Genomic DNA, 26,089 nt, shown 5'->3' with positions numbered 1-26,089 from the left:
AGTCTTGAGATCAGAGGAACTATGATCACTTCCACAAGACATCACAGGATTAGAATTACTAACATTCCCCTGGAACAGTACATAACCCACTCAGGAGGAGTTTGCTCACTAGTCAGCACAGGTATTAGCTAGTCAGAATTAGGTATGTGAGCCCATCCCCTCTGAGGATGTATAATCAGCTCATGGTTAGATTGGGTAGGAGGAGACATTTTCTTTGATAGCATAGTTGCCTTTAAAGTAGTCCACGTTCCTGCAGATAACTCTATACTCCTGCTCCAATAAGTAGCCCCAGTTGAACTCATTGGTCTACCAACCTAGACCTAGGGGGAATCCTCACTTTGGTTTGTTGAAAGTGCTGCATCTAAAGTCAATAGATATTTACTTACATCTTCCAAGGGGCGGGGGAGAGCCATGCAATGCTTTCTTTAAATCTAATACTAGAATCTTCCACAATATTTTAAAGTTTAGCTTTTGACAAATCCTTCACACAACTTTTCAATTATGTGGCCTAGTCCACCACTGTCTCATGAGCCCCCCGCCCCCAGAGGTATGAACAGAAACAACTTGTGCAGCATAATATTTTCTCTTTATTTGAATAATCTCTCCAACATTCCAACTTCATTTTTTTTTAGGAGGACCTACTTAGTGTCCCAACAGCCTACTCATATTTGAAATACATCGGGTCCTCTTTTGAGAAGGCCCCAGTTTCTTCTACTCTTGCAGGGATTTAACTGGCTGACAAAAATTTTGTCATCATACTCACAAGAAAGAGACTCAGACTTCTAAGCTATCCACTGTTTATCTTGGAGGTCTTAGAGTGCTGGACCTTCTTTAAGGAGACAGGAGGCTGAGCAGGAAAGCACTCTGGGATGCAGGGATGCACAGTGGTCCTAAGGGTCCACCTAGAAGGAGGGGAGTCTTTTGTACAGTGCTTGGTGCCTGGTTGTTTCTAATCCAGGCCATCAGGACTTGCTTGAGACATTTGCACCCAAGCATGCCAACCAGTTCAAATCATAGTAGTTGGCTTTCTTTCTTTTCAGTACAAATATCAGCTACTGCTGATTTTCAGTTTTGAGCTTTGGTCCTTTTGGAAAATCAGGATGCTTTGTTATGTGAGAGGTTGTGATGTTTAACACTGGAGCCAGAATCAGTCTGAGCTGAAAGAGCCATTTGACATATTAAGACATCGCTCAACTAGGCTATCTGTCTACTCTTTGTTTTCTGGTTTATTTTAGACAATATCATCAAGTTCCTTTAGTTTTCTGGGCAGCATCTCAATTGGGCCTAATTTTGATGATAAAGGATTTTTTATTTCCAAGATGATGACAGCTTAAAGAACTAACAGAGCCATTTAGTTTCAGGCCAGCCTAGACCCACTTATAGCCTAGACCCACTTACAGCCTTCTAAACTACAGAGCACAATGGTGTGTGGATTTTTTAATGTTTATGTTGTTTATTAGGACTGACTCATCTGGTGTATTTTACAGTCCAGTAACACAATATCCCATCTCTTTGGATAACAGTTTTGAACATATAATCCCGTCCTGGATGGCTATCCTCTCACCCCTAGGAAGCTGTGTTACTTTAACTGCTTTCTATACTACTTTTAAAAAATATGTCTTTTCTCATATCATAATAAACAATCACTGATAATATGTGAAATAATAACCTATAACTTCATATGGTGGTATGAGGTCACCATGCTATAATAAAATTGCTCATTAAATATTCAGGCATTATTTGATTTCTCTTATTATAAATTCTTAAAAATGAAATGAGTGAATTGAAGGGTAAAAACTTAAAACTGTTTATTACTAACTACCCAGTTCTTTTCTATACGTATGTTATATCATCATCATCATCATATAAACATAGGTAACTTATTTAAAATGACAGAAAATAGTGATATCTGAGCCAGAGAAATGAGTCAGTAGCTAATGGTGCTTACTACCGAGCAGCAAGCCTGACTGACCCCGGATCCTGTGTGGCAGAAGGAAAGATTGAGCGTCTGCAAGTTTTCCTCTGACTTCCGCAAATGTGCTGTGGCATCTATGTTCACACACACACACACACACACACACACACACACACACACACACACACTACACACACACACACACACACACACACACACACACACTACGTGTGACTTTCTAGCATGCTAAATTTTTTTTATATTTAAGAACTTTTTTTTACTATTTTAATTACTGTTTTGAAATCAAAATTACGATCAAAGATCTCTATTTTTATGATGTTCGACAAGAAACAATGGTCAAAAATATTTAAAAGTACATTTTATTTTAGGTTGTAGTTAAAAATGTTTCAGAGCCTTGAAAAGCATACTTTAAATAAACGACTTTTGTTAAATATTAATAGCATCTTCTACACAGTAACAATAAAACTCAGGAATGTAGCAAAATACATGATGGTGAGAGTTATATTAATTTGGCATGAACGTGGGAAACATCAGGAGTTTACTACCACAGTAGTTTACAAATCAATTCTATTTGGGGGCTGTTTTACAGGTTGTTCCATAGGTTGTTTTCATGGTAAAAGAGATTTTCAAAATACTATGCTGGAGTGACCCCTTTTGGAGTTTTAATGAGTGGATAATACTGACTCTCCTGGCCCTGCCCTGGAGTTTGTGCATTGCTGTCTTGACTTGGTTTTCATCCATGTTTCTTGGTTCCTGACTGTCCAGCGTCTAAACCACAGCTCTTGTGACAATCACTTCCTTATTATATCTGCAGGCCTCCTGGCCTTCCTAACTGTAGCTCTTCTTCATGTACTGGTCTCCTCATAGACAATTAAATTCTCCCCTCTAAGGTTTAAAGAGTGTGGTGTGGCACTTAACTCCATAACCCAACTGCACACCAACAGTACATCTATGTAGATAACTGTGGAACCCATGAAAGCAATTTAAGAATTTATCATTTCTCTGTCTACGACCTCGCCTGCACTTGGTCTTCATCTGTGAGGTGGTTCTTCCATTTTCAAACCATTTCTGCCTCTGAGGTGTATTCATTGTAAGAAAGATAAATAATAAATGTTAATAAATAACAACAGGACAGGATAAAAAAGAAGCGCCCGTGGAGATCAGCAGGACAGAGAATGACAGAGCCAACAGAGCTAACTTCAGTGGAACTGAAGGGACTGCGATCCCCCCAACAACACATGACAACCATGATTGCTCCAAAGCCTCATATCAAAAGTTTTTATGGAGTCCGCTAACCACTAAGTCAATTTGGAAGGCTTTAGCGTAAGATGGATCATCTTGGATTTTTCAGCTAGAGCTGACCTTTACACAGACTGCCCCATAGTAACTCTACTCATGTGTCAGACTGAGGCTTCCAAAATCACGGAGAGGTTTTGATAATACTCTTACTATTTGGAGCGCTACATCTTATCTGTGAAAGGATTCGGCAACAAGTCTTTTGTTTACTGTGATGACACTCCGCAAACACACACCGAGAAGAACAGGGGTGATTCTGTACTTATCCCAGCAAGAATCTAATTAGGAGGCACAAAGCATTAGGTATCAAGTTACTGTTTGTGATTTCTTTGTTTTCATGTGGTACAGTCTTAAACCTCTCATCAATTCACAACAATTAGTTGTTTCTATAGAGAAAGAATACAACATGTCAAGTAATTAAAAAGCTAATTAACAAAACATATACAGCTTCGTCCCTCAAGCGTCTTCTGGACATGAATGTCCGGTGGGAAGTAACCATGGTAAGGAGATTGTATTATTAGGGTCTCTATTGCTGTGATGAAACACCATGACCAAAAGCAACACGGGGAGGAAAGGGTGTATTTGGCTTATGCTTCCACATCACTGTTTATCATTGAAGGAAGTCAGGACAGGAACCTGGAGGCAGGAGCAGATGCAGAAGCCATGGAGGAGTACTGCTTACTGGATTTCTCCCCATGGCTTGCTCAGGCTGCTTTCGTTTAGAACTCTGGGCCACCAGCTCAGGGATGGCCTCACCCACTATAGGCTGGGCTCTTCCCCCATAAATCGCTAATTAAGAAAACGCCCTGAATCCTTGGTTCTCAACCTTCCTAATGCTGCAACACTTTAATACAGTTCATATTGTAGTGACCCCCCAAAGTATAAAATTATTTTGTTGCTACTTCATAACTGAAATTTTGCTACTGTTATGAATCATAATGTAAATATCTGGCATGCAGGATATCTGATTTGAGACCCCATAAAGGGTTGTACCCCATAGGTTGAGAACCACTGTCCTACAGACTTGCCTACAGCTCATTCTTATAGAGGCATTTTCTCGACTGAAGTTCCTTTCTCTGTGATGAGTATAGCTGGTGTCAACTTGACATACAACTAGTCAGCACAGAGATACTTTTGTGAACTGAAATTAAATGACTACTTACTAATAGATGAACCAATGAAGGCAATTTCCTTTTGATTCCTAGAAAGTTTGCTGATCTATTGACTGTAGTTTCAATGTATTATTTATTTTAGACTTTGTGTCTCTGTTAGGTTCTCTACATCACAATTCCATAAAGTGTTTGAAAAATAGGGTAGTGGAAACGTGGCTTTTGAGTCTGGAGAGGTTCGCAGGTGTTGTGAAAGGCCCGTCCATTAAGTCTTTAAGGAAAATATGATGTATATGCAGCCAGTGAATTTGTCCTGAAAACCCTGAAGTATTGAGTATGTTTCCTTTAGTCACAGATAACTTGGATTTAAGTAACCCTCCAATTCAATGGATTTTAACACTGACTAACAGGCAGATTCCTGGAGTAATCTTACCCACCACCATTTAGTATTTTATTGCTCTGCGTGGAACTAAGGCATCAGTTTCCCAAAGGGAGAGGTGGCTGCAGTGCTCACGTGAGTTGCCAGGCTGTTCTCTTGCTGTGCACACATGAAAATTATCCAAAGAGTGAAGAAGTGCCATGTACACATGAGTGTGCTATAATGAATGAGCACAATCGTTTAGACTCAAATTCAGTGGAAAACCCATCAGAATTAATAAAGTATTCTGTAATCCCATGCTTCCTCAGATGCTGGTCCTGAAAATCATACCCACCATTACGTGGATGTTAGACTTGACAGGTTCGAGCATCCTGGATTTGAAGGGGCACATGTGGAGCTAAGCATGTTGTCTATAAAATCATCCTTACAGAAGACATGGTGGTTAAGACTCATTGATGAGCATAGAGAATGTTCCCGTAGAGGATGGGGGCCCAACACTCAGATACGCAAAAGAGAGATCTTAAGTGGCTCACCTTTGCCATGAGTCTGATATCTGCCTGGCTCAGGGTCTGTTTAAGCAAAGCCCTTGAGTGCTCTCTCTTAGATAATGGGAACAAGTAATGGATGCTCTTTGGCTTTAAGCCTTTGTGTTTGTTTCATTTCTCTCCTAAATGGCAAAATATCTGGCAAAGCGACCTAAAAGGAGGGAAGGCTTACTCTGGTTTAGAGCCAGAGTTTTCAGCTGTGACTCAGTGGATTCTGGTCCTCTGGTGTGTTGATCATCTCGGTGGCTAGCGCATGTGGTACAGGAGAGGGGCTTTCTCACCATGATGTTTCAGGAAGGGGGGGACACAAGGAGTGGACAATAGATCAAATTTAACTTTCAAAGCCATGTCTCTGGTGGTCTGCCTCCTCAAAACAGCTAGCACCTTCTAAAGCAGTGGTTCTCAATTGGTGGGTCGCGACCCCCTGACCCCCTGCAAACGACCCTTTCACAGGGGTTGCCTAAGACCATTGGAAAACACAGATATTTACATTATGATCCAGTAGCAAAATTACAGTTATGCAGTAGCAATGAAAATAATTTTATGGTTGGAAGTCGCCACAACATGAGGAACTATATTAAAGGGTCACAACATGAAGAAGGTTGAGAACCACTGCTCTAAAGTTTCTCCAAAAGGCATGACCAGCTGGAGACCAAGCGCTCAGCACATGAGCCTGTGGGGGAAGGGGGGGGGACACTTCATCTTCAAACTATAACAGCCTTTTTATATGCTCTTAAAATCACATTCTCAGGGCTGATGGAGATGCACAGATGTGGTGAATGGCAGCTCTTTTTCAAGGACATGAAGGCTTAGATTGCAGAGACTGCTTTTACACAACCCTAGTGAATCTTGAGGGTAGGATCCTATTTTCTGGGGGGTGCTGTGGCACCAGGCTGAACCAACGATATTGTAGAAGGTCTTAAATCACAAATCTATGTGATTATGCTCTTTTAGGCAGGGGAGTGGTACAGTTCAGTTATTCTGCTAAAAGAAAATGGTTTTGGCCTTTTTTAAATGTTAGAAATCCTAGCTGAGTATCAAATTAAAAAAAAGAGGTCTGCTCAAAAGGCACCTAGAAACGTCTGCTTATGAAGTGTAGTTATGCTCAAAATACTTGATTGCAAAAATATTATGACATGAAAATTCTTGAAGCAAGATCTATCACAATCCTCCAAAACTCATTCCAGATTTTAACAACCTTATTAAAGGAGCCTTTGCCTGAAGTTATTAGATGCTCCTGTGATAGATCAGTTCTTGTTCCTCTGTCCTCAGGGAGATGAACATAAATTGAGCACCATTCCCCTTGTGATATTGCACCAGAGACCTAGAGGCATTTGCTAGGTTCTTGCTTCAGGTTTGTATTTTTAGAAACAAATAAGCTCAAGGTCATGTGCTTGGATCATCTTGGTGCTGATCCTGCTTCCTCCATAGCTGGCTGCTTGTGAAACTCTGCTCCAGGTGAAGTTATTATGCAACCTTTTCATTCTTACAGAAATAGCCTTTACTCTCTTTTTCAATTTTTTTTAACTAAAATAACACACACACACACACACACTTACAGTCAGACACACACACAGACAGACACACAGATGCAGACACACAGACAGACAGACACACAGACAGACACACTTACAGACAGGCACACACACACACACACACACACACACACTTTAGGACATCCCCATCATGTAGACAACCCACAGTCAACTAAGTTTCAAAATGTCTACAATGAAACCCACATTCCCAGCCTTGGAACCTGTTCTCAATTGGTGAATCTCCTTGCTACCCACCTACATTCTTGAACAAGAAACAAGGAAACATGGCAGCGGCGCTGGCAGCGGCAGGGGTGGGGTGGGGTGGTGTGGTGGTGGGGGTGGGGGTGGTGTTTCCTAGTTCTTTATCTTTTACAGTTTCATCAACTCACTAAAATCCCAGTGATTCTGTGTTCTAAATGTGTTTTCACTCAGTCCCTTTTCTACCACCATATGCTACTGAGTCTCTTCCTTCCAACTCATCCTTTAAACGTAGCCAAAACGGCCTCTCGGAAATGAAGACTTAGTCACTGCACTACCCACTTTCTTAAAACCCTCTAGAATATTCTCCTCTGCATACCCCCTGGATGTATGTGTGTACATACTACCCATAGTCTTAGGATAAATATTCTATGGAGTGTGTTTGTGTGTGTGTGTACATGGGTGCAGAGGGCGGAGTCAACCACAGGTGTCATTCTTTAGGAGGCACCCACCTTGGCTTTTAAAATTTTTTAATTAAAATATTTCTCACATAACATATTTATTATATATTTCATTTCCCCAAACTCCTCCCAGATCCTTTCCAAACAACTTTGTTCTTTCTCCCTCAAAGGAAAGTAAAGGTAAAAAATATGAAAAGAAAGTCAGTAAGACAAAAAAAAGAAAGAAAGAAAAAGAAGGAAGGAAGGAAGGAAGAAAGAGAGAGAGAGAGAGAGAGAGAGAGAGAGAGAGAGAGAGAGAGAAAGAAAGAAAGAAAGAAAGAAAGAAAGAAAGAAAGAAAGAAAGAAAGAAAGAAAGAAAGAAAGAAAGAGAGAGAAGGAAAGAAAGAGCGAGCCACCAATGGCCGTGTCCACGATTCTTATGTGGCCTTGAATACTTTGGAGACAAGTTTGGCCCAGGCCTGGTGGTTGGACTTTGGTGGGAAAGAAACTTTTCTGCAGAGATGCAAGCTATCACAGAGATTAAAGACTCAAAGGTCAGTGCAGACAAGCCAGATCTGTTCCAGGGAGACTTTCGAGTGCAATCTCTCACAGTCCACTGCTCCGACGCGCAGCACCCTTCTCCTTTCCCGTCATCCTTCAGGGTTCCCCCATCAATCTGTTCTCTGGTTTCACTCTTTACCATTTAACATTTCTCTTATTCACTGGGATAGAAGATGTAAAAGTGGAAATGTTTAGTATTGACTGATTCCGGTTGGGATGCGTTGGAAGGCAGGCACTTTGAAAACTTTCTCACATGTGGTCAAAGAAGAGAACATCTGACACAGCCGGCCCAAAGAGGTTCTCCACCTTGCTCAGTAAACTGATTTAATGACTTTCTTTGTTATCTTTATACGTAGACTTCACTTTTGTCTCAGTCTCCTCCGACCCTGGAATTGGCATTCCCACCTACACTTTTCAGATTAAAACTAAAGGCTCAATATTTTAATCTATTTTCTCCCATTACACTAACCCCCCAAGAAACATCATTGCCTCATTCACTAATCTCCCTGCTTCCGTTTCTAACCCCCTGCCCTTTCCCTAGCCCAGAGCACCTTCAAGCTTTATCTCAAAACTTCCTCCCATGTAGCTACTACTCCAGTCCTGTATCAGATACAAAAAGTTCTTAGTTTTTAAAATAAATGTAAATAGTTATAGAAGAATAAATCATTCATCTCCATAATCTTAACATTGTACTACATTTGTTTTATAGACTTTTTATACGAGTGAGTTGGATACATTTTTATTACATAGCACTTAGTTAAGTATGTTTTCATAAAATACAATTTTATTTTAGATGGTTCTCATAGTGGAAACATAGCAATATGTATCATTATCATGTCTGCAATTTAGGGAAGTAAAAAACAATTTTGAAAATTAAACCTCAGCTTAGAATTTCTAATACTTAAAAATTAGATTTATTATTTTATTTTAGATATATTAGTGTTTTACCTGCATATATGTGCCCTATATTTGCCTTCTGGGCACACACAGTGGATGTTGGATCCCCTGGAACTGGAGATGCAGATAGTGTGAGCCACCACGTGCGTGCTGGGAACTGAACCTAGGTCATCTGCAAAAGCAACGAATAATCTTAGTACTGAGCCCTCTCTCCAGTCCCTAGAATGTGTAGTACTGTGATAGACCTTTGAGGAGAACTTTCCCCTAACAGAGCTTCTCTAGGTTCACCTTTTACAGGTTCTTCCTCCTGGATCTGGAAGTCAGTTGTGAATAGTTAGTATCTCTCTGGCTCCCAGTTCCTCTAGGGTATGTAGTGAGCAGCCATCAGTAGATCTAGACATAGGGAAGAGCCTTCTGAAAGTTAAGCCCCGCCTAAGCTTCTGCAAAGTTCTACTTATGAATTAACAATCTTTCGCTTTAACCTTCATTACGAGGACAAATAGAGGAGCTATTTGGTCATATATTGTAGTAATGAAATTAAATCCCCTTAAGGGAAGAGTAAACAAAAGGGAACGGCTCTCCCATTAAGTCTAGCTGCACCATGGAAACTCTTAAGAGAGGCTGGGAAACACCCCAGCTCGACTCACCACAGTACGGAATTTGGTCTCAAAAATTCCCCAATGTAGCGGCTGTCAAATTTTGACTCAAAGGTTAAATTTTTGTATTAGGAGGAAAGGCCTGTCTCAGTCATGGAACTGATCTGGTGTTTTCTCCTAATCTCAGATGAATCTCAGGACAAGACAGAGGCAAAGAGAGGCACAGTCAGAGCTTCCACAGCTCTGCAGGGCCTATGTCCTAGTGGTTGAGATAACAAAGCCCAGCAAAGGTCAACTGCAGGAGTGTCAGAGGCTTGCCAGCCCTCAAAGCTTCCTGCAGCGCTCTTTGGATAAGGAGAAGGTTTGTGCAAGATCTAGTGAGAGCCAAGAGTGAAACTGTGCGGAGGATCAGCCTAGGAGGACTCCACTGCAGAGCAAGTATGTGTGTGATCAGCTCACACTCATGGTGAATGAAAAGGCCACAAAACCCTATTAACTTACACGCTAATTAAAAATAAAATAATGAAATTCAAAATAAAATAAGAAAACCTAGAAAGACAAGATAACTTTCCAATAATCTTAATAGAAAAGAAACATTAAATATCCTTATATGATTATGAAATACACTATATGATACATAAAATGCGATACATTATATATAAAATGTATATTGTATAAATATTATGTATGATATTATACAATGTAAAATAAAACAGGAATAAAAGTGAAAAAGAAAAAGAAAACCATTACCAGGTCATGATGCAGGCTCATGGACAACTTTCTCACCATTGTGACAGACAGCCTGGGAGCCTGCCTGGAGACTGTGTGACAGGTGATTGCATGTCCACACTATCCTGGGGTAGCTGGTTCTTCAGAAATCCTGACAAGGTCAAGACTCTCAGAGGATGCCCACATCAACATAGTCCAGCCTCCGTATGCACCCAGAGACCTGTTCCTCTCCAGAGAACCATCCTCTCACTTCCTAGCTCTTTTTATAAAGAAGCAAAACTCTTTTACAAAGCTTCTCTATACCTCCTTGTTTCTATTGCCTCTCTTTTCTGTAGGTAACCACAGAGCACATTCGATGTTTGTTTTTCTCATGAATACTTACATTTTTGCTCCATATTTGAATCTGTAAATGATCCGTGTGAGGTCATTAAACATTTGTTATGTTATACATACGTCATTGGATTGCAGTTTGCTCGTTTCTGTTACTATGTTTTTAAACACTTCTTCAAATTAGATTTATCTACTTGATTTTATGTTGGAGGGTTTTGCCTGTATGTGCGTGTACCACTTTTATGCCTGGTGCTTGTGGAGGTCATAGGATCCCCTAGATCTGGAGTTATAGACGGTTATCAGCCAATACGTGGGTGCTGAGAATCAAACCCAGGTCTTCTGGAAGAGCAAGTTCTTTTAACAGCTCAGCCAGTCACCACTACCATGGTCTTGATTTTTGTTCACAGTGAGGCAAACAGCTCTAGTCTAATCAAACACTGCAGTGTTGAAACTGTGTGTATCACGTCATGAGGTCCTAGTTTTCCTTGTTCATTTTCCCATTGATCACCAGCCTCATCCCTGGGCAGGTGGCCCTGGGGTGCAAAGAATGCAGCCAGGAGCAAGCCAGTTAAGCAGCACTCCTTCTTGGCCTCTGCTTCAGTTCTTGCCCCCCCTCCCCCAGGCTCCTGCCTTGATTCCTGCCCTGACTTACCTCCACAATGGAGCATGGCCTGAGAGCATAAGCTGAAATAAACCCTTCTCTCCCCAAGGTGTTTTTGATCATGGTGTTTCATCACACGAGTAAAAACATAAACTAGACACATGTCTTGAGGAGCTCGTCTTGTCAATACCAGTTGCCTCAAGCCCTTGTGAAAATCAGTAGCTCAAATGGCTGGAGGGAGCTGAATGTGGTTATGTGTTTTAAGGGGCTTTAACACACACAGTTGTGGATCGTTAGACAAATCTCACGCTAGCCCTGGGCTTGAAACAGCAAACCAAATTCGCCCTGACTGTCACCTTCCCTGACATACAATCAGTTCCTACTGCCCCCTCAGCAATCAATCCTTGCTCCTTCTCTCCCTCCTTCTCTTCTGTCCTTCATTTCTTCCCTCTTTATTTCTCCCTTCTTTATTTATAGTTTGAAAATTTTGTATACACCTTCCAGATAGCCTAGCGTGAATAACTTGAAATTAAGGACACTCTCCTAAATAGCTCCAATAGCAATAGCAGCATCCCAGCAGCAAAGCATCTGTTAAGGCTGCAATCTAACCTTGTTCAGCTCTGTCCCCAACACATCCAGTGAAGAGCCGCACATTTCCTTTGGATTTCATGCCTCTTTGCAGAGCCCATGGCTTTGAATTTAATGCTGACACTATTTGAAGAATCCAGACTGGGTTTCTGATGGAATAACTGCTTGTCGACTTCTCTGTCTGTCCGCACCTCCCCCCGACTTCTCTCTCTTCCCTCTTTCTATGGGCATATCTGCATGTGTGTATGTGCCCTGTTTCTTTGCGTATGTGGACCAAAGGTCAACCTTAACATCAGTGTCTCTCCATGGATCCACTTGTCTCTTCCTTCCTGGGGCCTGGGGTCACAGACACACACAGCTGTGCCTGGCTTTTTATGGCATGCCAGGGATTGAACACGTGTCTTCATGGTTGTGTAGCAAGTGTTTTCCACAGTAAGCCATCTGCCCAGATCCTGTTTCCTGGGTCTCTTTTCCTAGAAGATGGTTTCTGCTGTCCATTTGATATGAACACCCCATGTTCTTAGGGGCACATTTCCTTCCCAAGGCATCGTGTCGGGTGACAATGATGTTATTTTGGCTCATTCCTGGGAAATGTAATTACTTGTCTAAGATAGAATTTGCTGGGTCTCCTCATTATAGAACTCACATTGCCATTATCATTAATAAATATTTTAGGGTGGCCTTTGAAGGTCATGTAAGTATTCTTCTTAGCATCCTTCACCTAATGTCACTGGTGATCCTTGCTTATGATCATTGTTTTGTTGATAGTTAATGACAAGTTACTACATAATTGAGCTACTTATTCAACATATTTTAGCTGGTATTCTTTTTATTACCCCCCAACCCCCCCCCCCACACTCCTTTTTGGAACTATTTTAGAACTATAAGAATGGATGAGTAGATTTTTTTCCAGAATAATTTTAATCCAACATAAACTACTTCTTTCCTGAAGGTTTTAGTAGTTTCTTGCATATGTGATAGTCACTTTCTCATGTACTATTTCATACTCAGTTATCATTGTGAAATAGTATATTTTATTAAAAAGAACACAGTGAACTTTCCTTAGGACACTGGCCCTTTTCCTTTTGTTAGCTTGGCTCACAATTATCATGATAATTTATCATTTATTTTGGCCATTTCAACACAATATCAAATCCATCCCTAAGAATAAAAGCCGGGGAGAGGGGAGCTTTCCTAGGGCCTTGCTTCCGCACCTCCTCTCACCTCCTTGCCCTTGAAATGAATGCTTTCTGTCTTATTTTTAGGACCGAAGATTCAATGATGAAATTGACAAGCTGACTGGATACAAGACAAAATCACTATTGTGCATGCCCATTCGGAACAGCGACGGGGAGATTATCGGTGTGGCCCAGGCGATAAATAAGGTCCCTGAGGGTGCTCCATTTACAGAAGATGACGAAAAAGTAAGACTTCATGACTTGCGTGACTTGTACGTTCCATTCTGATGGCTGATTGCTGCTCTCACTGAAAGGATGGGAATTATGTGAGCAGTTCTTCGATTAGCCTATTCACAGATCAAAGAGCTTTCTCTATGCTGTCCTAGATGTAATGGAGGCCTTTTTTTTTTTTAAGTATTTTATAGAATGGGGTATAATTGGACATAATCAGTCCACTTCTTTTTTTTAAAGCCTGCTTTATTACAAGTCCCAGTAGTATTCTTGCTACTGCCTGGTCTTCACTTTCCTTGTAAGTAAGCCTTTTAATTGAGAACATCGCCGTGACCATGGGAGGGCAGAGACTATAGGAAGGTTACTGTGTCTCCAAAGCTCAGGATTTTCTCTCATCATTTTAAACCATCACAGAGAGTTGTTTTCTTAATTCTGATTATAAAACCTCAATGAAATGAGTGTTTTAATTGTGTTTTGTAAATCCTCAGTAAAGTGAGCACTATTTTTGTTTCTGATGGACAGGTGATATTGGTAGAAGTGATGTACTTTTTGCTCTGGGACTTTTAAGGTCTCTACTAGCAGTTCACTGCAAGACAGTATCTTCAGGGACCAAGCTCCGTCTTCAAGGCTTTTATCTCCACAACGAATAGAATTTGGTTGAAGTAAAAGCAAATCGTGTACCAGTTTGTTTAAGCTTGATGGCTGCTTCATTACTATCTGATTGAAAACTTTATAATGTAACCTCTGATGAGGCTCTGCTATTGACCAGTGCTGATTATTAATAGCGCATGAATGCAAATGTTGTGATGCAGAAGGAGAACACGAAATACGGTTATAATAAAACGGAACACTTTGAAATGAAGAGAGTCCTTCACCAAGGTCAGTCTACATGGAATTGAAAGAACTCAAATCCTTGTAAAAGTTTATAAACTCAGAGTATCACAGGACCTTGGATGACTTCTTCTTGGTCCTGTGTATGAAGCACAAGGGTTTGGATCATAGCAGGTAGGCGGGTAAATCCCACATATTTTGTGACATCCAGGAGCTACCTGAGGTGTGAGGCACAAGATGTTCTAACCTGACTGTATAGGTAGGAGAGAGGAGCTCCAAGGGGGCTTCTTGGAAGACATAACATTGGATCTCTGAATCAAGGTTTCCATTGACAGAACCAAGAGAGACAGAAAAATTTGAAAATGCTTTGCAATACATGGCGGTGAACGAAGAGATTCATGGGTATCTAATGCCAAGAAAAAGTGATGTTGAGGGTTCACCCCTAAACAAGACATACACCACCCTACCACCCCACTAAGGCTCAGGGAACCTTGTGGAAGAAGGGAAGGAGATAGTAGCTAGAAGATAGGGAAAAGAGTTATAAAATGCCTTGGGGAGGATACAGCCACGTAATGATGAACTCATAACACAGTACTTACCCTTAAGTACAGTTACTTATACTTGGCCTGCATAAGACAGCTCTGTCAATGTGGACTCATGAAGCCTACCCTTTGCTGCTACTGTGCTATGGGTTAGCTAGATTCTTAGAGAGGAAAAGTCGTTGTTTTCAGTTGTATTGTTCACTGCTAAGCCCAGCAGGCTCCAACAGACAGCTCTATATCCATGGTGACATAAACTCTAAATCTGTGGCGACACAAGTAGGTAGCCTCGGTTAAGCTCAGTGAGTCGGAAAACAAAACAACTTGCTATAAATATGAGAATATGATTTGAAGGGAAAACGAGGGAGTATGATTACATAAAAGAGAGCAAGGGATGAGTGCAGTCCATGCACATTATAAACTAAGAAACTGCAAAAATTTTTTTTAGCAAAACCTATAAGCATGTAGCATAGGCCACCTTAGCCAGGATAACACGCGTTCAGGGGATGTCTAGGCAAAAAAATTCTCAGAAAGATTTTCCTTTTTTTTTCCCACTTATGTGCACATCTCTGTGTCTGTCTGAGAGTTTTCATGTGACTACAAGTGCCTGCAGAAGCCAGAAGATGGCGCTGGATCTCCTGGAGCTGGAGTTAAAAGTGGCTGTGTCAGCTACAGATGCTGTGAGCCAAACTAGGGGCCTCTCTGTAAAGGCAGTATGTAACTTTAAAATGCTAAACCATATCTCCAGTTCCATCAAAACACTTATTTTGACCATTTTTAAAACCGTAGATGGCAAAATCCTGAACTAATGTGTCTCCTTTCAAAGTTTAGATAGGATTTAGGGCTTGTGTCTTTTAGTATGTAACAACGTAAAAACTCATGGTCAGCTTTCTACTCTTCCCCTCTCACTCAGGGACCCAATTATACAACGAGATCCTTTGTTTGTGTTAGGTTTGCCTTCTGGACTCCTCCCAGCTGGTTTATAGGGAGGTCAGGGTTGCCTAAGTTCTAAATGAATTGAGGGAAGGTTTGCTCTGGGCTTTGCACCTTTTGGAATAGCATCAGTGTTTAGTTCTATTGAAAACTGGGCTTAGCGGGGTGACGGTGGCACATGACTTTAAACCCCAGCACTTGGGAAGCAGAGGCAGGCAGATCTCTGAGTTCCATGCCAGTCTGATCTACAGAGTGATTTCCAGTATAGCCAGGGCTTCACAGAGCTCTGTCTTGAAAAACAAAACAAAACAAGCGAAGCAAGACAAAAAGGACAGAGAGAGAGAGAGAGAGAGAGAGAGAGAGAGAGAGAGAGAGAGAGAGAGAGAGAGAGAGAGAGAGAGAGAGTGGGAGGAAGGAGGAAGGAAGGAAGGAAGGAAGGAAGGAAGGAAGGAAAAAAAAACTGGGCTTTTGTTGAGCCCAGCTTGGCTGATAAACTGCAGGCACCTTTGGAAAGCTAGGGCAATTCTCTCAGCTGTCAGTTGTAGTATTCCCCACTATATGGCATAAGAATTAATTAAGGTCACAACAACAAATGCCCTGTTAAAAGTAAGATGCTGGGCAAATGTAAGCTATAACTTTTTGTGGTGGTTTGAACATGCTTGGCCCAGGAAATGGCACCATTTGGAGGTGTGGTCTTCTGGGAGGAAATGTGTCCCAGGGGAGGGGGGGAGTGGGCTTTGAGATCCTTCTCCTAGCTGCCTGGAAGACAGTCTTCTCCTGACTGCCTTCAGATCAAGAATCAAGGTTCAATCCATTATCGTCATGGCAGGAAGCATGGGAGCATCCAGGCAGGCATGGTGCTGAAGAAGGGAGCTAAGAGTTCTACATCCTGGTCAGAAGGTAGTCAGGAGAAGACTGGCTTCCAGGCAGCAAGGAAGAGGGTCCCCACAGTGAAATGCTTCCTCCCACAAGGCCACACCTACCCCAACTAGGCCACACCTACTCTAACTAGGACACACCTACTCCAGCTAGGCCACACCCATTCTAACTAGGCCACACCTACTTCAACTTGGCCACATCCACTCCAACTCCAACTAGGTCGTGCCTCCAAATAGCTTGTCCAATATATAGCTTGTCCAAATAGCTTGTCCTTGGGACAAGCGTACTCAAACCATCACACCTTTACATTTAAGATTTTCCCTAACAGTTTAATTTTTTCTCTTGTATTCTTCACTTATTCTCAGACAGATTATTTCTTAGAGTCAATCCTATTTTTTTTTTGCTCCCCAAATTATGTTTTTTTCTCTTCTGTGAGTGTTTCATGTGCTCACAGTATCATTTTATCTTCCAGGATATTTTAAAAAAACACTATTGGGACTAAAACACTGGTTGGGACTTTATCAGACAGGGCTGATAGATTATGTTCATCCAGGTGACACAGTTACACAATATTTTATGTTCACAATTTCTAGCCTGGTTTTTTTTTTCTTGCAGAGATTCTATGCACCCAATAGTCATAGTTAAGAAAAAAAATTAAAAAATAATTTCTAGAAACGTTTAATGGAAAGGGATACTATCTAGCTGCCTCTACCAAATGAGGAAGGACAATGTGACTTCACATCTGTCCAAGTGATATTTACAGGGATATTTACAATGCTATTTACATTGAAATTATTTCATCTATGTCTTGGTTAACACTAATGTCTCAGGGTCAAAGGGAGATTCCATGAAGGGACACAGGGAAACTAGCTGGAAGAGGGCTTAACTCATAGGCCTCCCTCCTCATGAAGAACTCTCTGACACATGGACAGTATGTGGGGCTCAGGCAGGTCTCAGGGGAAAAATTCCTTTGCGTAAGTCAGTAGTTCTTAACCTGTGGGTTGTGACTCACCTCAGGACCACATATCAGATATCTGGTACATCAGATGTTTATGTTACAATTTATAACAATAACAAAAATACAGTTATGAAGTAGCAACAAAATAATTTTGTAGCTAGAGGTCACCACAACATGAACTGTGTTAAAGGGCAGCAGCACTGGAAGGAGTGAGAACCACGGGTGTGACTTGTTTCTAAATTTCTATTCGTTGGAACTTCCAGGTTGCTAAATTTGTAGACATGACAGAGAGAAAGACAAGGCAAGCATAGGGAACAGAAGCCCGGCCCTTCCCCTCTAAGCTGGCTGCTCGTTAGCTGCATATTCTGTAATGAGCCTGTAAGACAAAATGACAGATTCCATATATGAATAGGGAAAGCCCAGACCATTCATGACGATGTAAGTTGGAACCACTTCTATCAGTAGCCAGCCTGATAGTGGAGGATCAAAAAGACCCTGACTGTAATCTCAGCAGCAAAGAGCTAAGGGCAGACAAGCTCTGCTTGATGACTAGCACATTGGTCCTCATCCAGGCTTTTGTCTACTCAGAGCCAATAATAAAATGCTCCCTGAGCTATTACCGAAGGCCAATGTGTTTTGCATTATCTATTCTTCATATGCTACCCTCATGCCAAAACCTCAAGCCAGAATCCTGTTATCATCATAGAATATGCTGATTCTGCCCTCTGAGGCTGTCCAGTGCATGTGGTGGCTGACCTCTTTGTAGCATGACCTCAGTAGATTTCCTGGTTGTTTTTATTAAACAGGTTTTTATTAATGCATGTCTATATGCCAGGCACTCTTTTGGCACTGGGGTTTAATTTCAAGTTCATGACTTACTATTAATGAATATACTGTTTTTACTTAATTCTTTAAGATTATCCTTATGCTAGTTTGTACTCTACTTATTTTATTTTCAGGTAGGTCTCGCCATGTTGTCTTAGCTTGCTATACTGGTCACGTTGGTCTCGAACTTGTGGTGAGCCTCCTGCATCTGCCCTCCTGAATACTGAGCTTACAGGTGTGCCACCACAGAAATATATATATATATATATATATATATATATATATATATATATATATACACACACACACACACACACATATATATATAATATTTTATTTTATATTTTCCATTTGGGTCATTATAATGTTTTCTTATTTTCATTTTTCTGTATAACATTGTTTCACTGTCTTGAATTTGGACTCTTTCCAGCTATTACCTAATTCAGTCTGGGTCATGGTACATTCACTGCATATGTATATCATGTTGCATAATATAATTTGTATTTCTTGATGTTTCAAGTTCTGGCTTTTGAAGACTGTAAGTTATGTGTGTGTGTATACCTGTTAAATAGAGTCTTAAACACATTTCCTTTTGCTTTCTTACTATTTCCCTGGGGTGTTCTCCACAGACAGAAATCTATTGAGTCAAAAGGCAAGCCAAGTCTATGTCAGCAGAAGCTTTTGAAAAACGTCTGAACTCATGTAGAATGATGTGAGTGCTGGACAAGACAGAGAGATGACTCGGTATTAGGAGTGAGTACTGCTCTTGCAGAGAATCTGAGTTCAATTCCTAGCATCCACAGAGTGGCTCACAACAACCTGTGACTCCAGCTCTAGGGAATCTGATGCCCTCTTCTGGCCTCCATGGGCACTGCACCCATGGCCAGAAACCCACATACAGACACACATGTTTAAAAATCTTAAAAAGCAAGCAAACAAACACCCTTTAAAGTCCAGATGCACATGTAATTTCTGACTTGTCTACAGGTAAGGAAACAAGGGAACTAAAGGTTCTGGAGGCAGAATGGCTCCAAGACAGACTCACGTATTTGTTCCTTAGCCCAATGAGCTTGAACAAGTTGACTGAACCTTCTGAGCCTCACAAACAGAGTTGCAGTGAGGAGGGAAACAGAAAGCAAACATTTAGGGTACCTCTCATTGCTGGACAAGCCACAGCTTCCTGGCCATCATTCACACATGTAAATTTACTGTGTAATTAGCATAATATTACTTTTGTCCCCTTAACTTAAAATTCCATTTTTTAATATTGCAGGTTATATATGGCACGATTTTAAAACACGCTGAGCTATGAAAACTAGCAAATACTTTTAAAAAAATTTAAAGGTATTAACTCATTTTGACTTAAAGTCGTGGTGAATAGGAATGTATGTTGTTTCTTGAAAGCTCTGAGCCTGGGGACAAAGAGTCAGTGGCTACGTGGTGTTGTGCAATAATTATTGGGAGAACTTGGGCAGGTCATTGGTTCCTCCTCTAGCACTTACCTTCATCTGGTGCAGTGATCGGCACCAGGAAGATGGTTAGCCAGTCCTGTTCTATAGCTCTCATTTCAGTGACTTTAATACCATCATGTGCTTTAAAAGTCTTAGATAATTAGCAAGAATTTAATTTGCAGAAGCAAAGTGAGAGGTTTGCATGAATTCCAGCCTTGCATATGCATGTATTAATCATTTCAGCCACACACTGGCAAATGACTAGTTTGGTAATTCATGCTGGAGGTGCACATAAAGGAAGGCCATGTAGAAGGGGTGGTTGGAATTTTCTGGTTCACTTCATGGGTTCCAATCAAAGGTTCCTGTGTTCCAGGGCTATGTATAAGCTATCTGAATTAGGTTCTATGATTAGAGTCCTTCCATGCAATTAACTTATCCCTTTGTTATTCAAAGGGAGTAGAGGGAGACATTACTTTTGCAGGGTAAAATTACGAGTTAGAGAGAAGCAAACCTTAGTGATCTATTAAGACTTTTGGGCTCCTTAGCATGACAACTGGGAAGTGACAGCGAGCATAGGTTCTTATCCATCCTTCTAGGCCATGGATCCTTTGGTGGCAAAGGTGTTGCCTTTTGTCATATTGCATAAAGCAGAACATGTCTATTGTCCAGAGGCAAATGTGAACAGTCTTGGCCTGACATCCTATTGTGGTTTGTGTTATGGAGTTTCTTAGCCTGTGGTCACCTCCTCTCAGTTCATAATTCAGAGCGTTCAGTTATCCTGATACATTCATCTTACTGACATCTTTTGGAACTGGGATGCTGCTAACAGAACTCAGCTGCTGAGGACTGGCCATCTTCCAGAACTTGTTACTGGCAGTGCTGCCTTGCCAACTGGCATTGAGGAGGGTGCCCGGATGGTGTTAATGAGTCTCCACAGAGGCTCAAGTTTGCAACGAAACATAAGCATGAGACTCACAGACAGATAATAGGGAGGATTTCATAAGCCCTTGGCCTCACACTTCAAAATTCTGTCTGCTTATGAGGACGATATTTAGCAGCTATGAGATATGGAAGGGACAAGATATCAGGTCCGCCGTGTTGAGGAGGAGGAGGAGGATGTTGAATTCATTACAATGACAGGTTGGTAGTCTCAGAAAGCTGAATACAATTCATGCAGGCTACTCACATGGGGTTTGGCTAGCATATGATTGATTTCTTTTTAATTTGAATATCTTTAGACATGGCTGCAAGCTGCAGTCCTACCATCCTAGTTAACTCCAAAACAACTAATCAACTTAATAAAGCAATTTATTGAGAGCAAAGATAGATGGATTTCTTCATCTTCTAAATAGGTTCTGGAGAAGGTGCTTTGTAAAAGACCCTTCCCAGTACACAGTTCTTCAGCAGTAGTCCTCAACCTTCCTAATGCTGCGACTCCTTAATACAGTTCCCCATGCTGTGGTGACCCCCCCAACCCTAAAATTATTTTCAATGCTACTTCATAACTGTAATTTTGCTACTGTTATGACTTGTAATGCAAATTATTCGTGTTTTCCAATGGTCTTAGGCAACCCATGTGCAAAGGTCATCCGACCCCCAAAGGGGTCATGGCCCACAGGTTGAGAATTGCTGATCCATAGGGACACATAACACTTCTACCAGGAGAGCTTACTGTTTTCTGCTAACTCTCTGTTGCTTTTGAGATGCTTAAATACCAAAGGAGCAATGCAGTCACTGACTGTAAGGGATGCCCTCTGCACACTCATCCGTTATTTTCACTCTGGTTACATCCCAGCTTAGCTTTGTGAACATGTTGCCATAAAATTATGGTAAAATATTAGTGCTTAGCAAAAGAGGGCTCAAATGTCCCGGCAGATGGCTTGTGGTTTCAACTTATATTTGATCAATAAGATCTTAGTCTGGGGGAAAAAGTTGGATCAAATCCCATAACTTGTTAATATTTTATCTACATTTCAGCCATAATCTAGCCATGGCACTATTTGCCTTTTAATGGTGATTGCACAGGATCCAGGTAGTCACTGTCCATCAGCGGCCTGTTCATCTCCGGCCGTGCATTCCCTGGATGGTATCTGACTGAACGTTTTAGAAATAACCAAGATTTTAAAAAAGTTCTTTCCAAACACATTCCTTTCAGAACTCAGGGTGAACTTGGGATTTCTCTTCTTGTTGGAGACATACTGCTGTGGCCTCTTGGGTATTCTCTCTGTTTCTTCCTCAGGCACAATCTGTCTCTGAGTAAGAAAGAAAATATACCTGCCAGGGTGCAGTTAGGGGCTAATACACAGCAAAGACTATAATCCTCTATTGTTTTGTAGTGATGCGTGGGTCCCCACAGTCAAATCTTTGCTCATCCTCTCAGTGAACTGTGGGAACCCTCTTCTCCACTTGTCTTTCAAAGCTTAAGTCAAAATCCACCATCAGACCTCAGTAGGATTAGTTGAAAAAACTATTCTGGTTTGTCCTTCGTCATGGTCCTTGCTATTTTATGTTTTAGCTCCCCTCCCCACCCCCAGGTATCCCCAAACAATTGCAGTTGAATTTTATCTAACAATTTGCTAAAAATATGAATGATCAAATATTCAAGATTTTTTAAAAAAATCAATACTACAACTAGATAAAAAGGGATAGTGTCTACACAATGCAGGCTGTATGCTGGAGGCTTGGTATGCAGGTAGATTGACAGTCTTGTGGACAATATTCTGACCACCTCTGATGGAGAATGTGGGTGTATTGTAAACCTCAGAGTCCACGTAAAGGAAAAAGATGTAAAGATGGAAGAGAGGACCAGCTTCAGGAAGGTCTGACCTGCAATGAAAGCTTGGCATGTGCACGCCCACAGTCACATCCCCATGACGACAGAAGATCTGGAAACCCCTAATAAATTGGGACTGGCTTCAACTCAGTCTGTGGCTTGTTCCCTTTATCCCAGGAGCCCACTTAATGTGTGTCTCTCTAGACAATCTTATGTGACAAACTTGTGCTATTTTGTTTTGTTTTCTGTTTTTGTTTTTGTTTTTCCAAGAGACGGTTTCTCTGTGTAACACCGGTTGTTCTGGAGCTTGCTCTGTAGTCCAGGCTAGCCTCAAACTCAGAGATCCATCTGCCTCTGTCTCCCAAGTGCTGGGATTAAAATCACGAGCCACCACCACCCAGCAATTGCTTTATTTTATTTGATTGGTTTTATTTTTTTTAATTTGCTTACATGGTTTGTGTCTGTGTGTTTACATTTATCTCTCTGTGTGTAGGTGTGTATCTATGTATGTATGTATGCATGTATATATGTGTGCATGTTTATGAGAGTGTGCATGTGTGTGTGTGTCCTTGAAGGCCAGAAAATGGCATTGAACTTTCTGGAGCTGGAGTTGGGTGGTTGTGAGCCTCCCAATTTGGGTGCTGAGAACCAAACTCCAATACTCTTCAAGAGAGGTGTTTCTGACCACTAAGCAGTCTCTGATGCACCTAAGCTTACTCGATTTCTGGTGTCCGTCCCGAGCATCTTTGCGCTGTTTTCCTAAGAATATCAAGTTCTGATCACACTAATAGTAGTGCTCGAAGAAATGAAGAGTCTGGTTGATCATAAGCCGACCTGGCTGGGCTGTCCATACTATAGAGCTAAACACAAGATTATGGCAGAGCTGGGAGGGAATAATTAGGGGCTGGGTAGAGTTAGGTCGTCACAAACGAAGGGACTAATGAATCCACAGCTTTTAATGACTGCCAGGATGTGACGTAGTTAAAGCCGTGTCTAAGAGCACAAAACAACAGATAACTGTCTTACAAACATGGCCCCAGAGTTGTGTGTGACTTAGACAAGAAAGAATGTTCTACAATTGCAGCTTAGAGATAAACAAGTTCTTGTTGGCAGGAAGAATTGTTCTTAGGGAAGCAGAGCAGGTGTTATGGATTCTTACTTCCTGAAGATTTCAAATCCAGGCAGACAACGGTAGTTGAATAAATAGCTTAGTGCTGGCTGTCTGAATAAACACAAGGTTGCTTCATTCTGTCTTAGAGTGCTGAAATTCTTGAATTTCTCCTCTCTGTTCTTTCTCTTCATCTCTCCCCTTAGCCTCTTCTTCCTCCTCCTCCAGTGACTGCTTCTTCTCCCTCTCTTTCTTTCTCTTTCTCCTTCTTCCTCCTCCTCCTCCTCCTCATCTACCCCTTCTCCTCTTTTTCCTCCTCTTTCCCCACTAGATACAGAATCTCAATATGTAATTTCAGTCTGGCCTGGAATAAATTTTGAAAATTTCAAATTACTTTTTACTATAAGTGGAATTTAGAGGAAATCAATAAACATTTAGCTGTCTTTGAATTGTATATATAGCTCTTTTCAATGTTTTCCTTTTATTATAAGGCCATTTTGTAACTATAAAAGTGATACAAAATCTTGGTTCCGGGACTCAGCCGAACTTAGGAACTTAGTCTGCACAGGTGAGAGGGTGCACCACAGAAGCGGACAGCTTCTGGGACAGGCGGAGCCACAGAGCCGCTGAGGCAGCACCCTTTTCAGGCCGCAGACAGCCGGCCACCCTCCCGACCAGAGGACAGGTGTCCGCCTGGCTCAGAAGCCCTCTGCCTCAGGAGCAACGGGCGCCATCTTGGTTCTGGGACTCCGCCGAACTTAGGAACTTAGTCTGCACAGGTGAGAGTGTGCACCACAGAAGCTGACAGCTTCTGGGACCTGCCAAAGCAACACAGCTTCTGGGAAAGGTCCTGTTTTGGGCCTTCTTCTTCGGCCAGGAGGAGGTCCAAACACAAGATATCTGTGCACCTTCCCTGTAAGAGAGCTTGCCAGCAGAGCGTGCTCTGAGCACTGAAACTCAGAGGAGAGAATCTGTCTCCCAGGTCTGCTGATAGACGGTAACAGAATCACCAGAAGAACAATCTCTAAACAGAGTCAACTATAACAACTAACTCCAGAGATTACCAGATGGCGAAAGGTAAACATAGGAATCTTACTAACAGGAACCAAGACCACTCACCATCATCAGAACCCAGCACACCCACTTTGCCCAGTCCAGGGCACCCCAAAACACCCGAAAACCTAGACCCAGATTTAAAAGCATATCTCATGATGATGGTAGAGGACATCAAGAAGGACTTTAATAACTCACTTAAAGAAATACAGGAGAACACTGCTAAAGAGTTACAAGTCCTTAAAGAAAAACAGGAAAACACAATCAAACAGGTACAAGCCCTTACAGAAAAACAGGAAAACACATCCAAACAGGTGATGGAAATGAACAAAACCATACTAGACCTCAAAAGGGAAGTAGACACAATAAAGAAAACTCAAAGTGAGGCAACGCTGGAGATAGAAACCCTAGGAAAGAAATCTGGAACCATAGATGCGAGCATCTACAACAGAATACAAGAAATGGAAGAGAGAATATCAGGTGCAGAAGATTCCATAGAGAACATCGGCACAACAATCAAAGAAAGGAAAATGCAAAAAGATCCTAACTCAAAACATCCAGGAAATCCAGGACACAATGAGAAGACCAAACCTACGGATAATAGGAGTGGACGAGAATGAAGATTTTCAACTCAAAGGACCAGCAAATATCTTCAACAAAATTATAGAAGAAAACTTCCCAAATCTAAAGAAAGAGATGCCCATGAACATACAAGAAGCCTACAGAACTCCAAATAGACTGGACCAGAAAAGAAATTCCTCCCGACACATAATAATCAGAACAACAAATGCACTAAATAAAGATAGAATACTAAAATCAGTAAGGGAAAAAGGTCAAGTAACATATAAAGGCAAGCCTATCAGAATTACACCAGATTTTCCACCAGAGACTATGAAAGCCAGAAGAGCCTGGACAGATGTTATACAGACACTAAGAGAACACAAATTCCAGCCAAGGCTACTATACCCAGCCAAACTCTCAATTACCATAGATGGAGAAACCAAAGTATTCCACGACAAAACCAAATTCACACATTACCTTTCAAGGAATCCAGCCCTTCAAAGGATAATAACAAAAAAAAAAAAAAACCAATACAAGGACAGGAACCTCGCCCTAGAAAAAACAAGAAGGTAATCCCTCAACAAACCTAAAAGAAGACAGCCACAAGAACAGAATGCCAACTTTAACAACAAAAATAACAGGAACCAACAATTACTTTTCCTTAATATCTCTTAATATCAATGGTCTCAACTCCCCAATAAAAAGACATAGACTAACAAACTGGCTACACAAACAAGACCCAACATTTTGCTGCTTACAGGAAACACATCTCAGAGAAAGAGATAGACACTACCTCAGAATGAAAGGCTGGAAAATAATTTTCCAAGCAAATGGTATGAAGAAACAAGCTGGAAATGGTATGAAGAAACAAGCTGGAGTAGCGATTCTAATATCGAATAAAATCGACTTCCAACCCAAAGTCATCAAAAAAGACAAGGAGGGGCACTTCATTCTCATCAAAGGTAAAATCCTCCAAGAGGAACTCTCAATTCTGAATATCTATGCTCCAAATACAAGGGCAGCCACATT

The 26,089-nt window shown here is 41.3% G+C and overlaps 1 protein-coding gene across 3 annotated transcripts in view; it reads left to right on the top strand.

Annotated features, from left to right (window-relative positions):
- Pde11a (phosphodiesterase 11A) overlaps positions 1–26,089 on the top strand; it is a 353,338-nt gene that overhangs the window by 34,817 nt on the left and 292,432 nt on the right. For all 3 annotated transcript variants that reach the window (NM_001081033.3, XM_006499454.2, XM_006499453.2), the window contains exon 2: positions 13,006–13,164. In NM_001081033.3, the coding sequence (NP_001074502.1) occupies positions 13,006–13,164 (159 nt within the window). The remainder of the gene's footprint in view (positions 1–13,005; positions 13,165–26,089) is intronic.

This window comes from Mus musculus, chromosome 2, assembly GCF_000001635.26.
Source record: "Mus musculus strain C57BL/6J chromosome 2, GRCm38.p6 C57BL/6J".
In the NCBI taxonomy this organism is placed as follows: domain Eukaryota; kingdom Metazoa; phylum Chordata; class Mammalia; order Rodentia; family Muridae; genus Mus; species Mus musculus.
The sequence above is the reverse complement of the archived record's forward strand: the minus strand, read 5'-3'. Positions and strand labels throughout refer to the sequence as shown.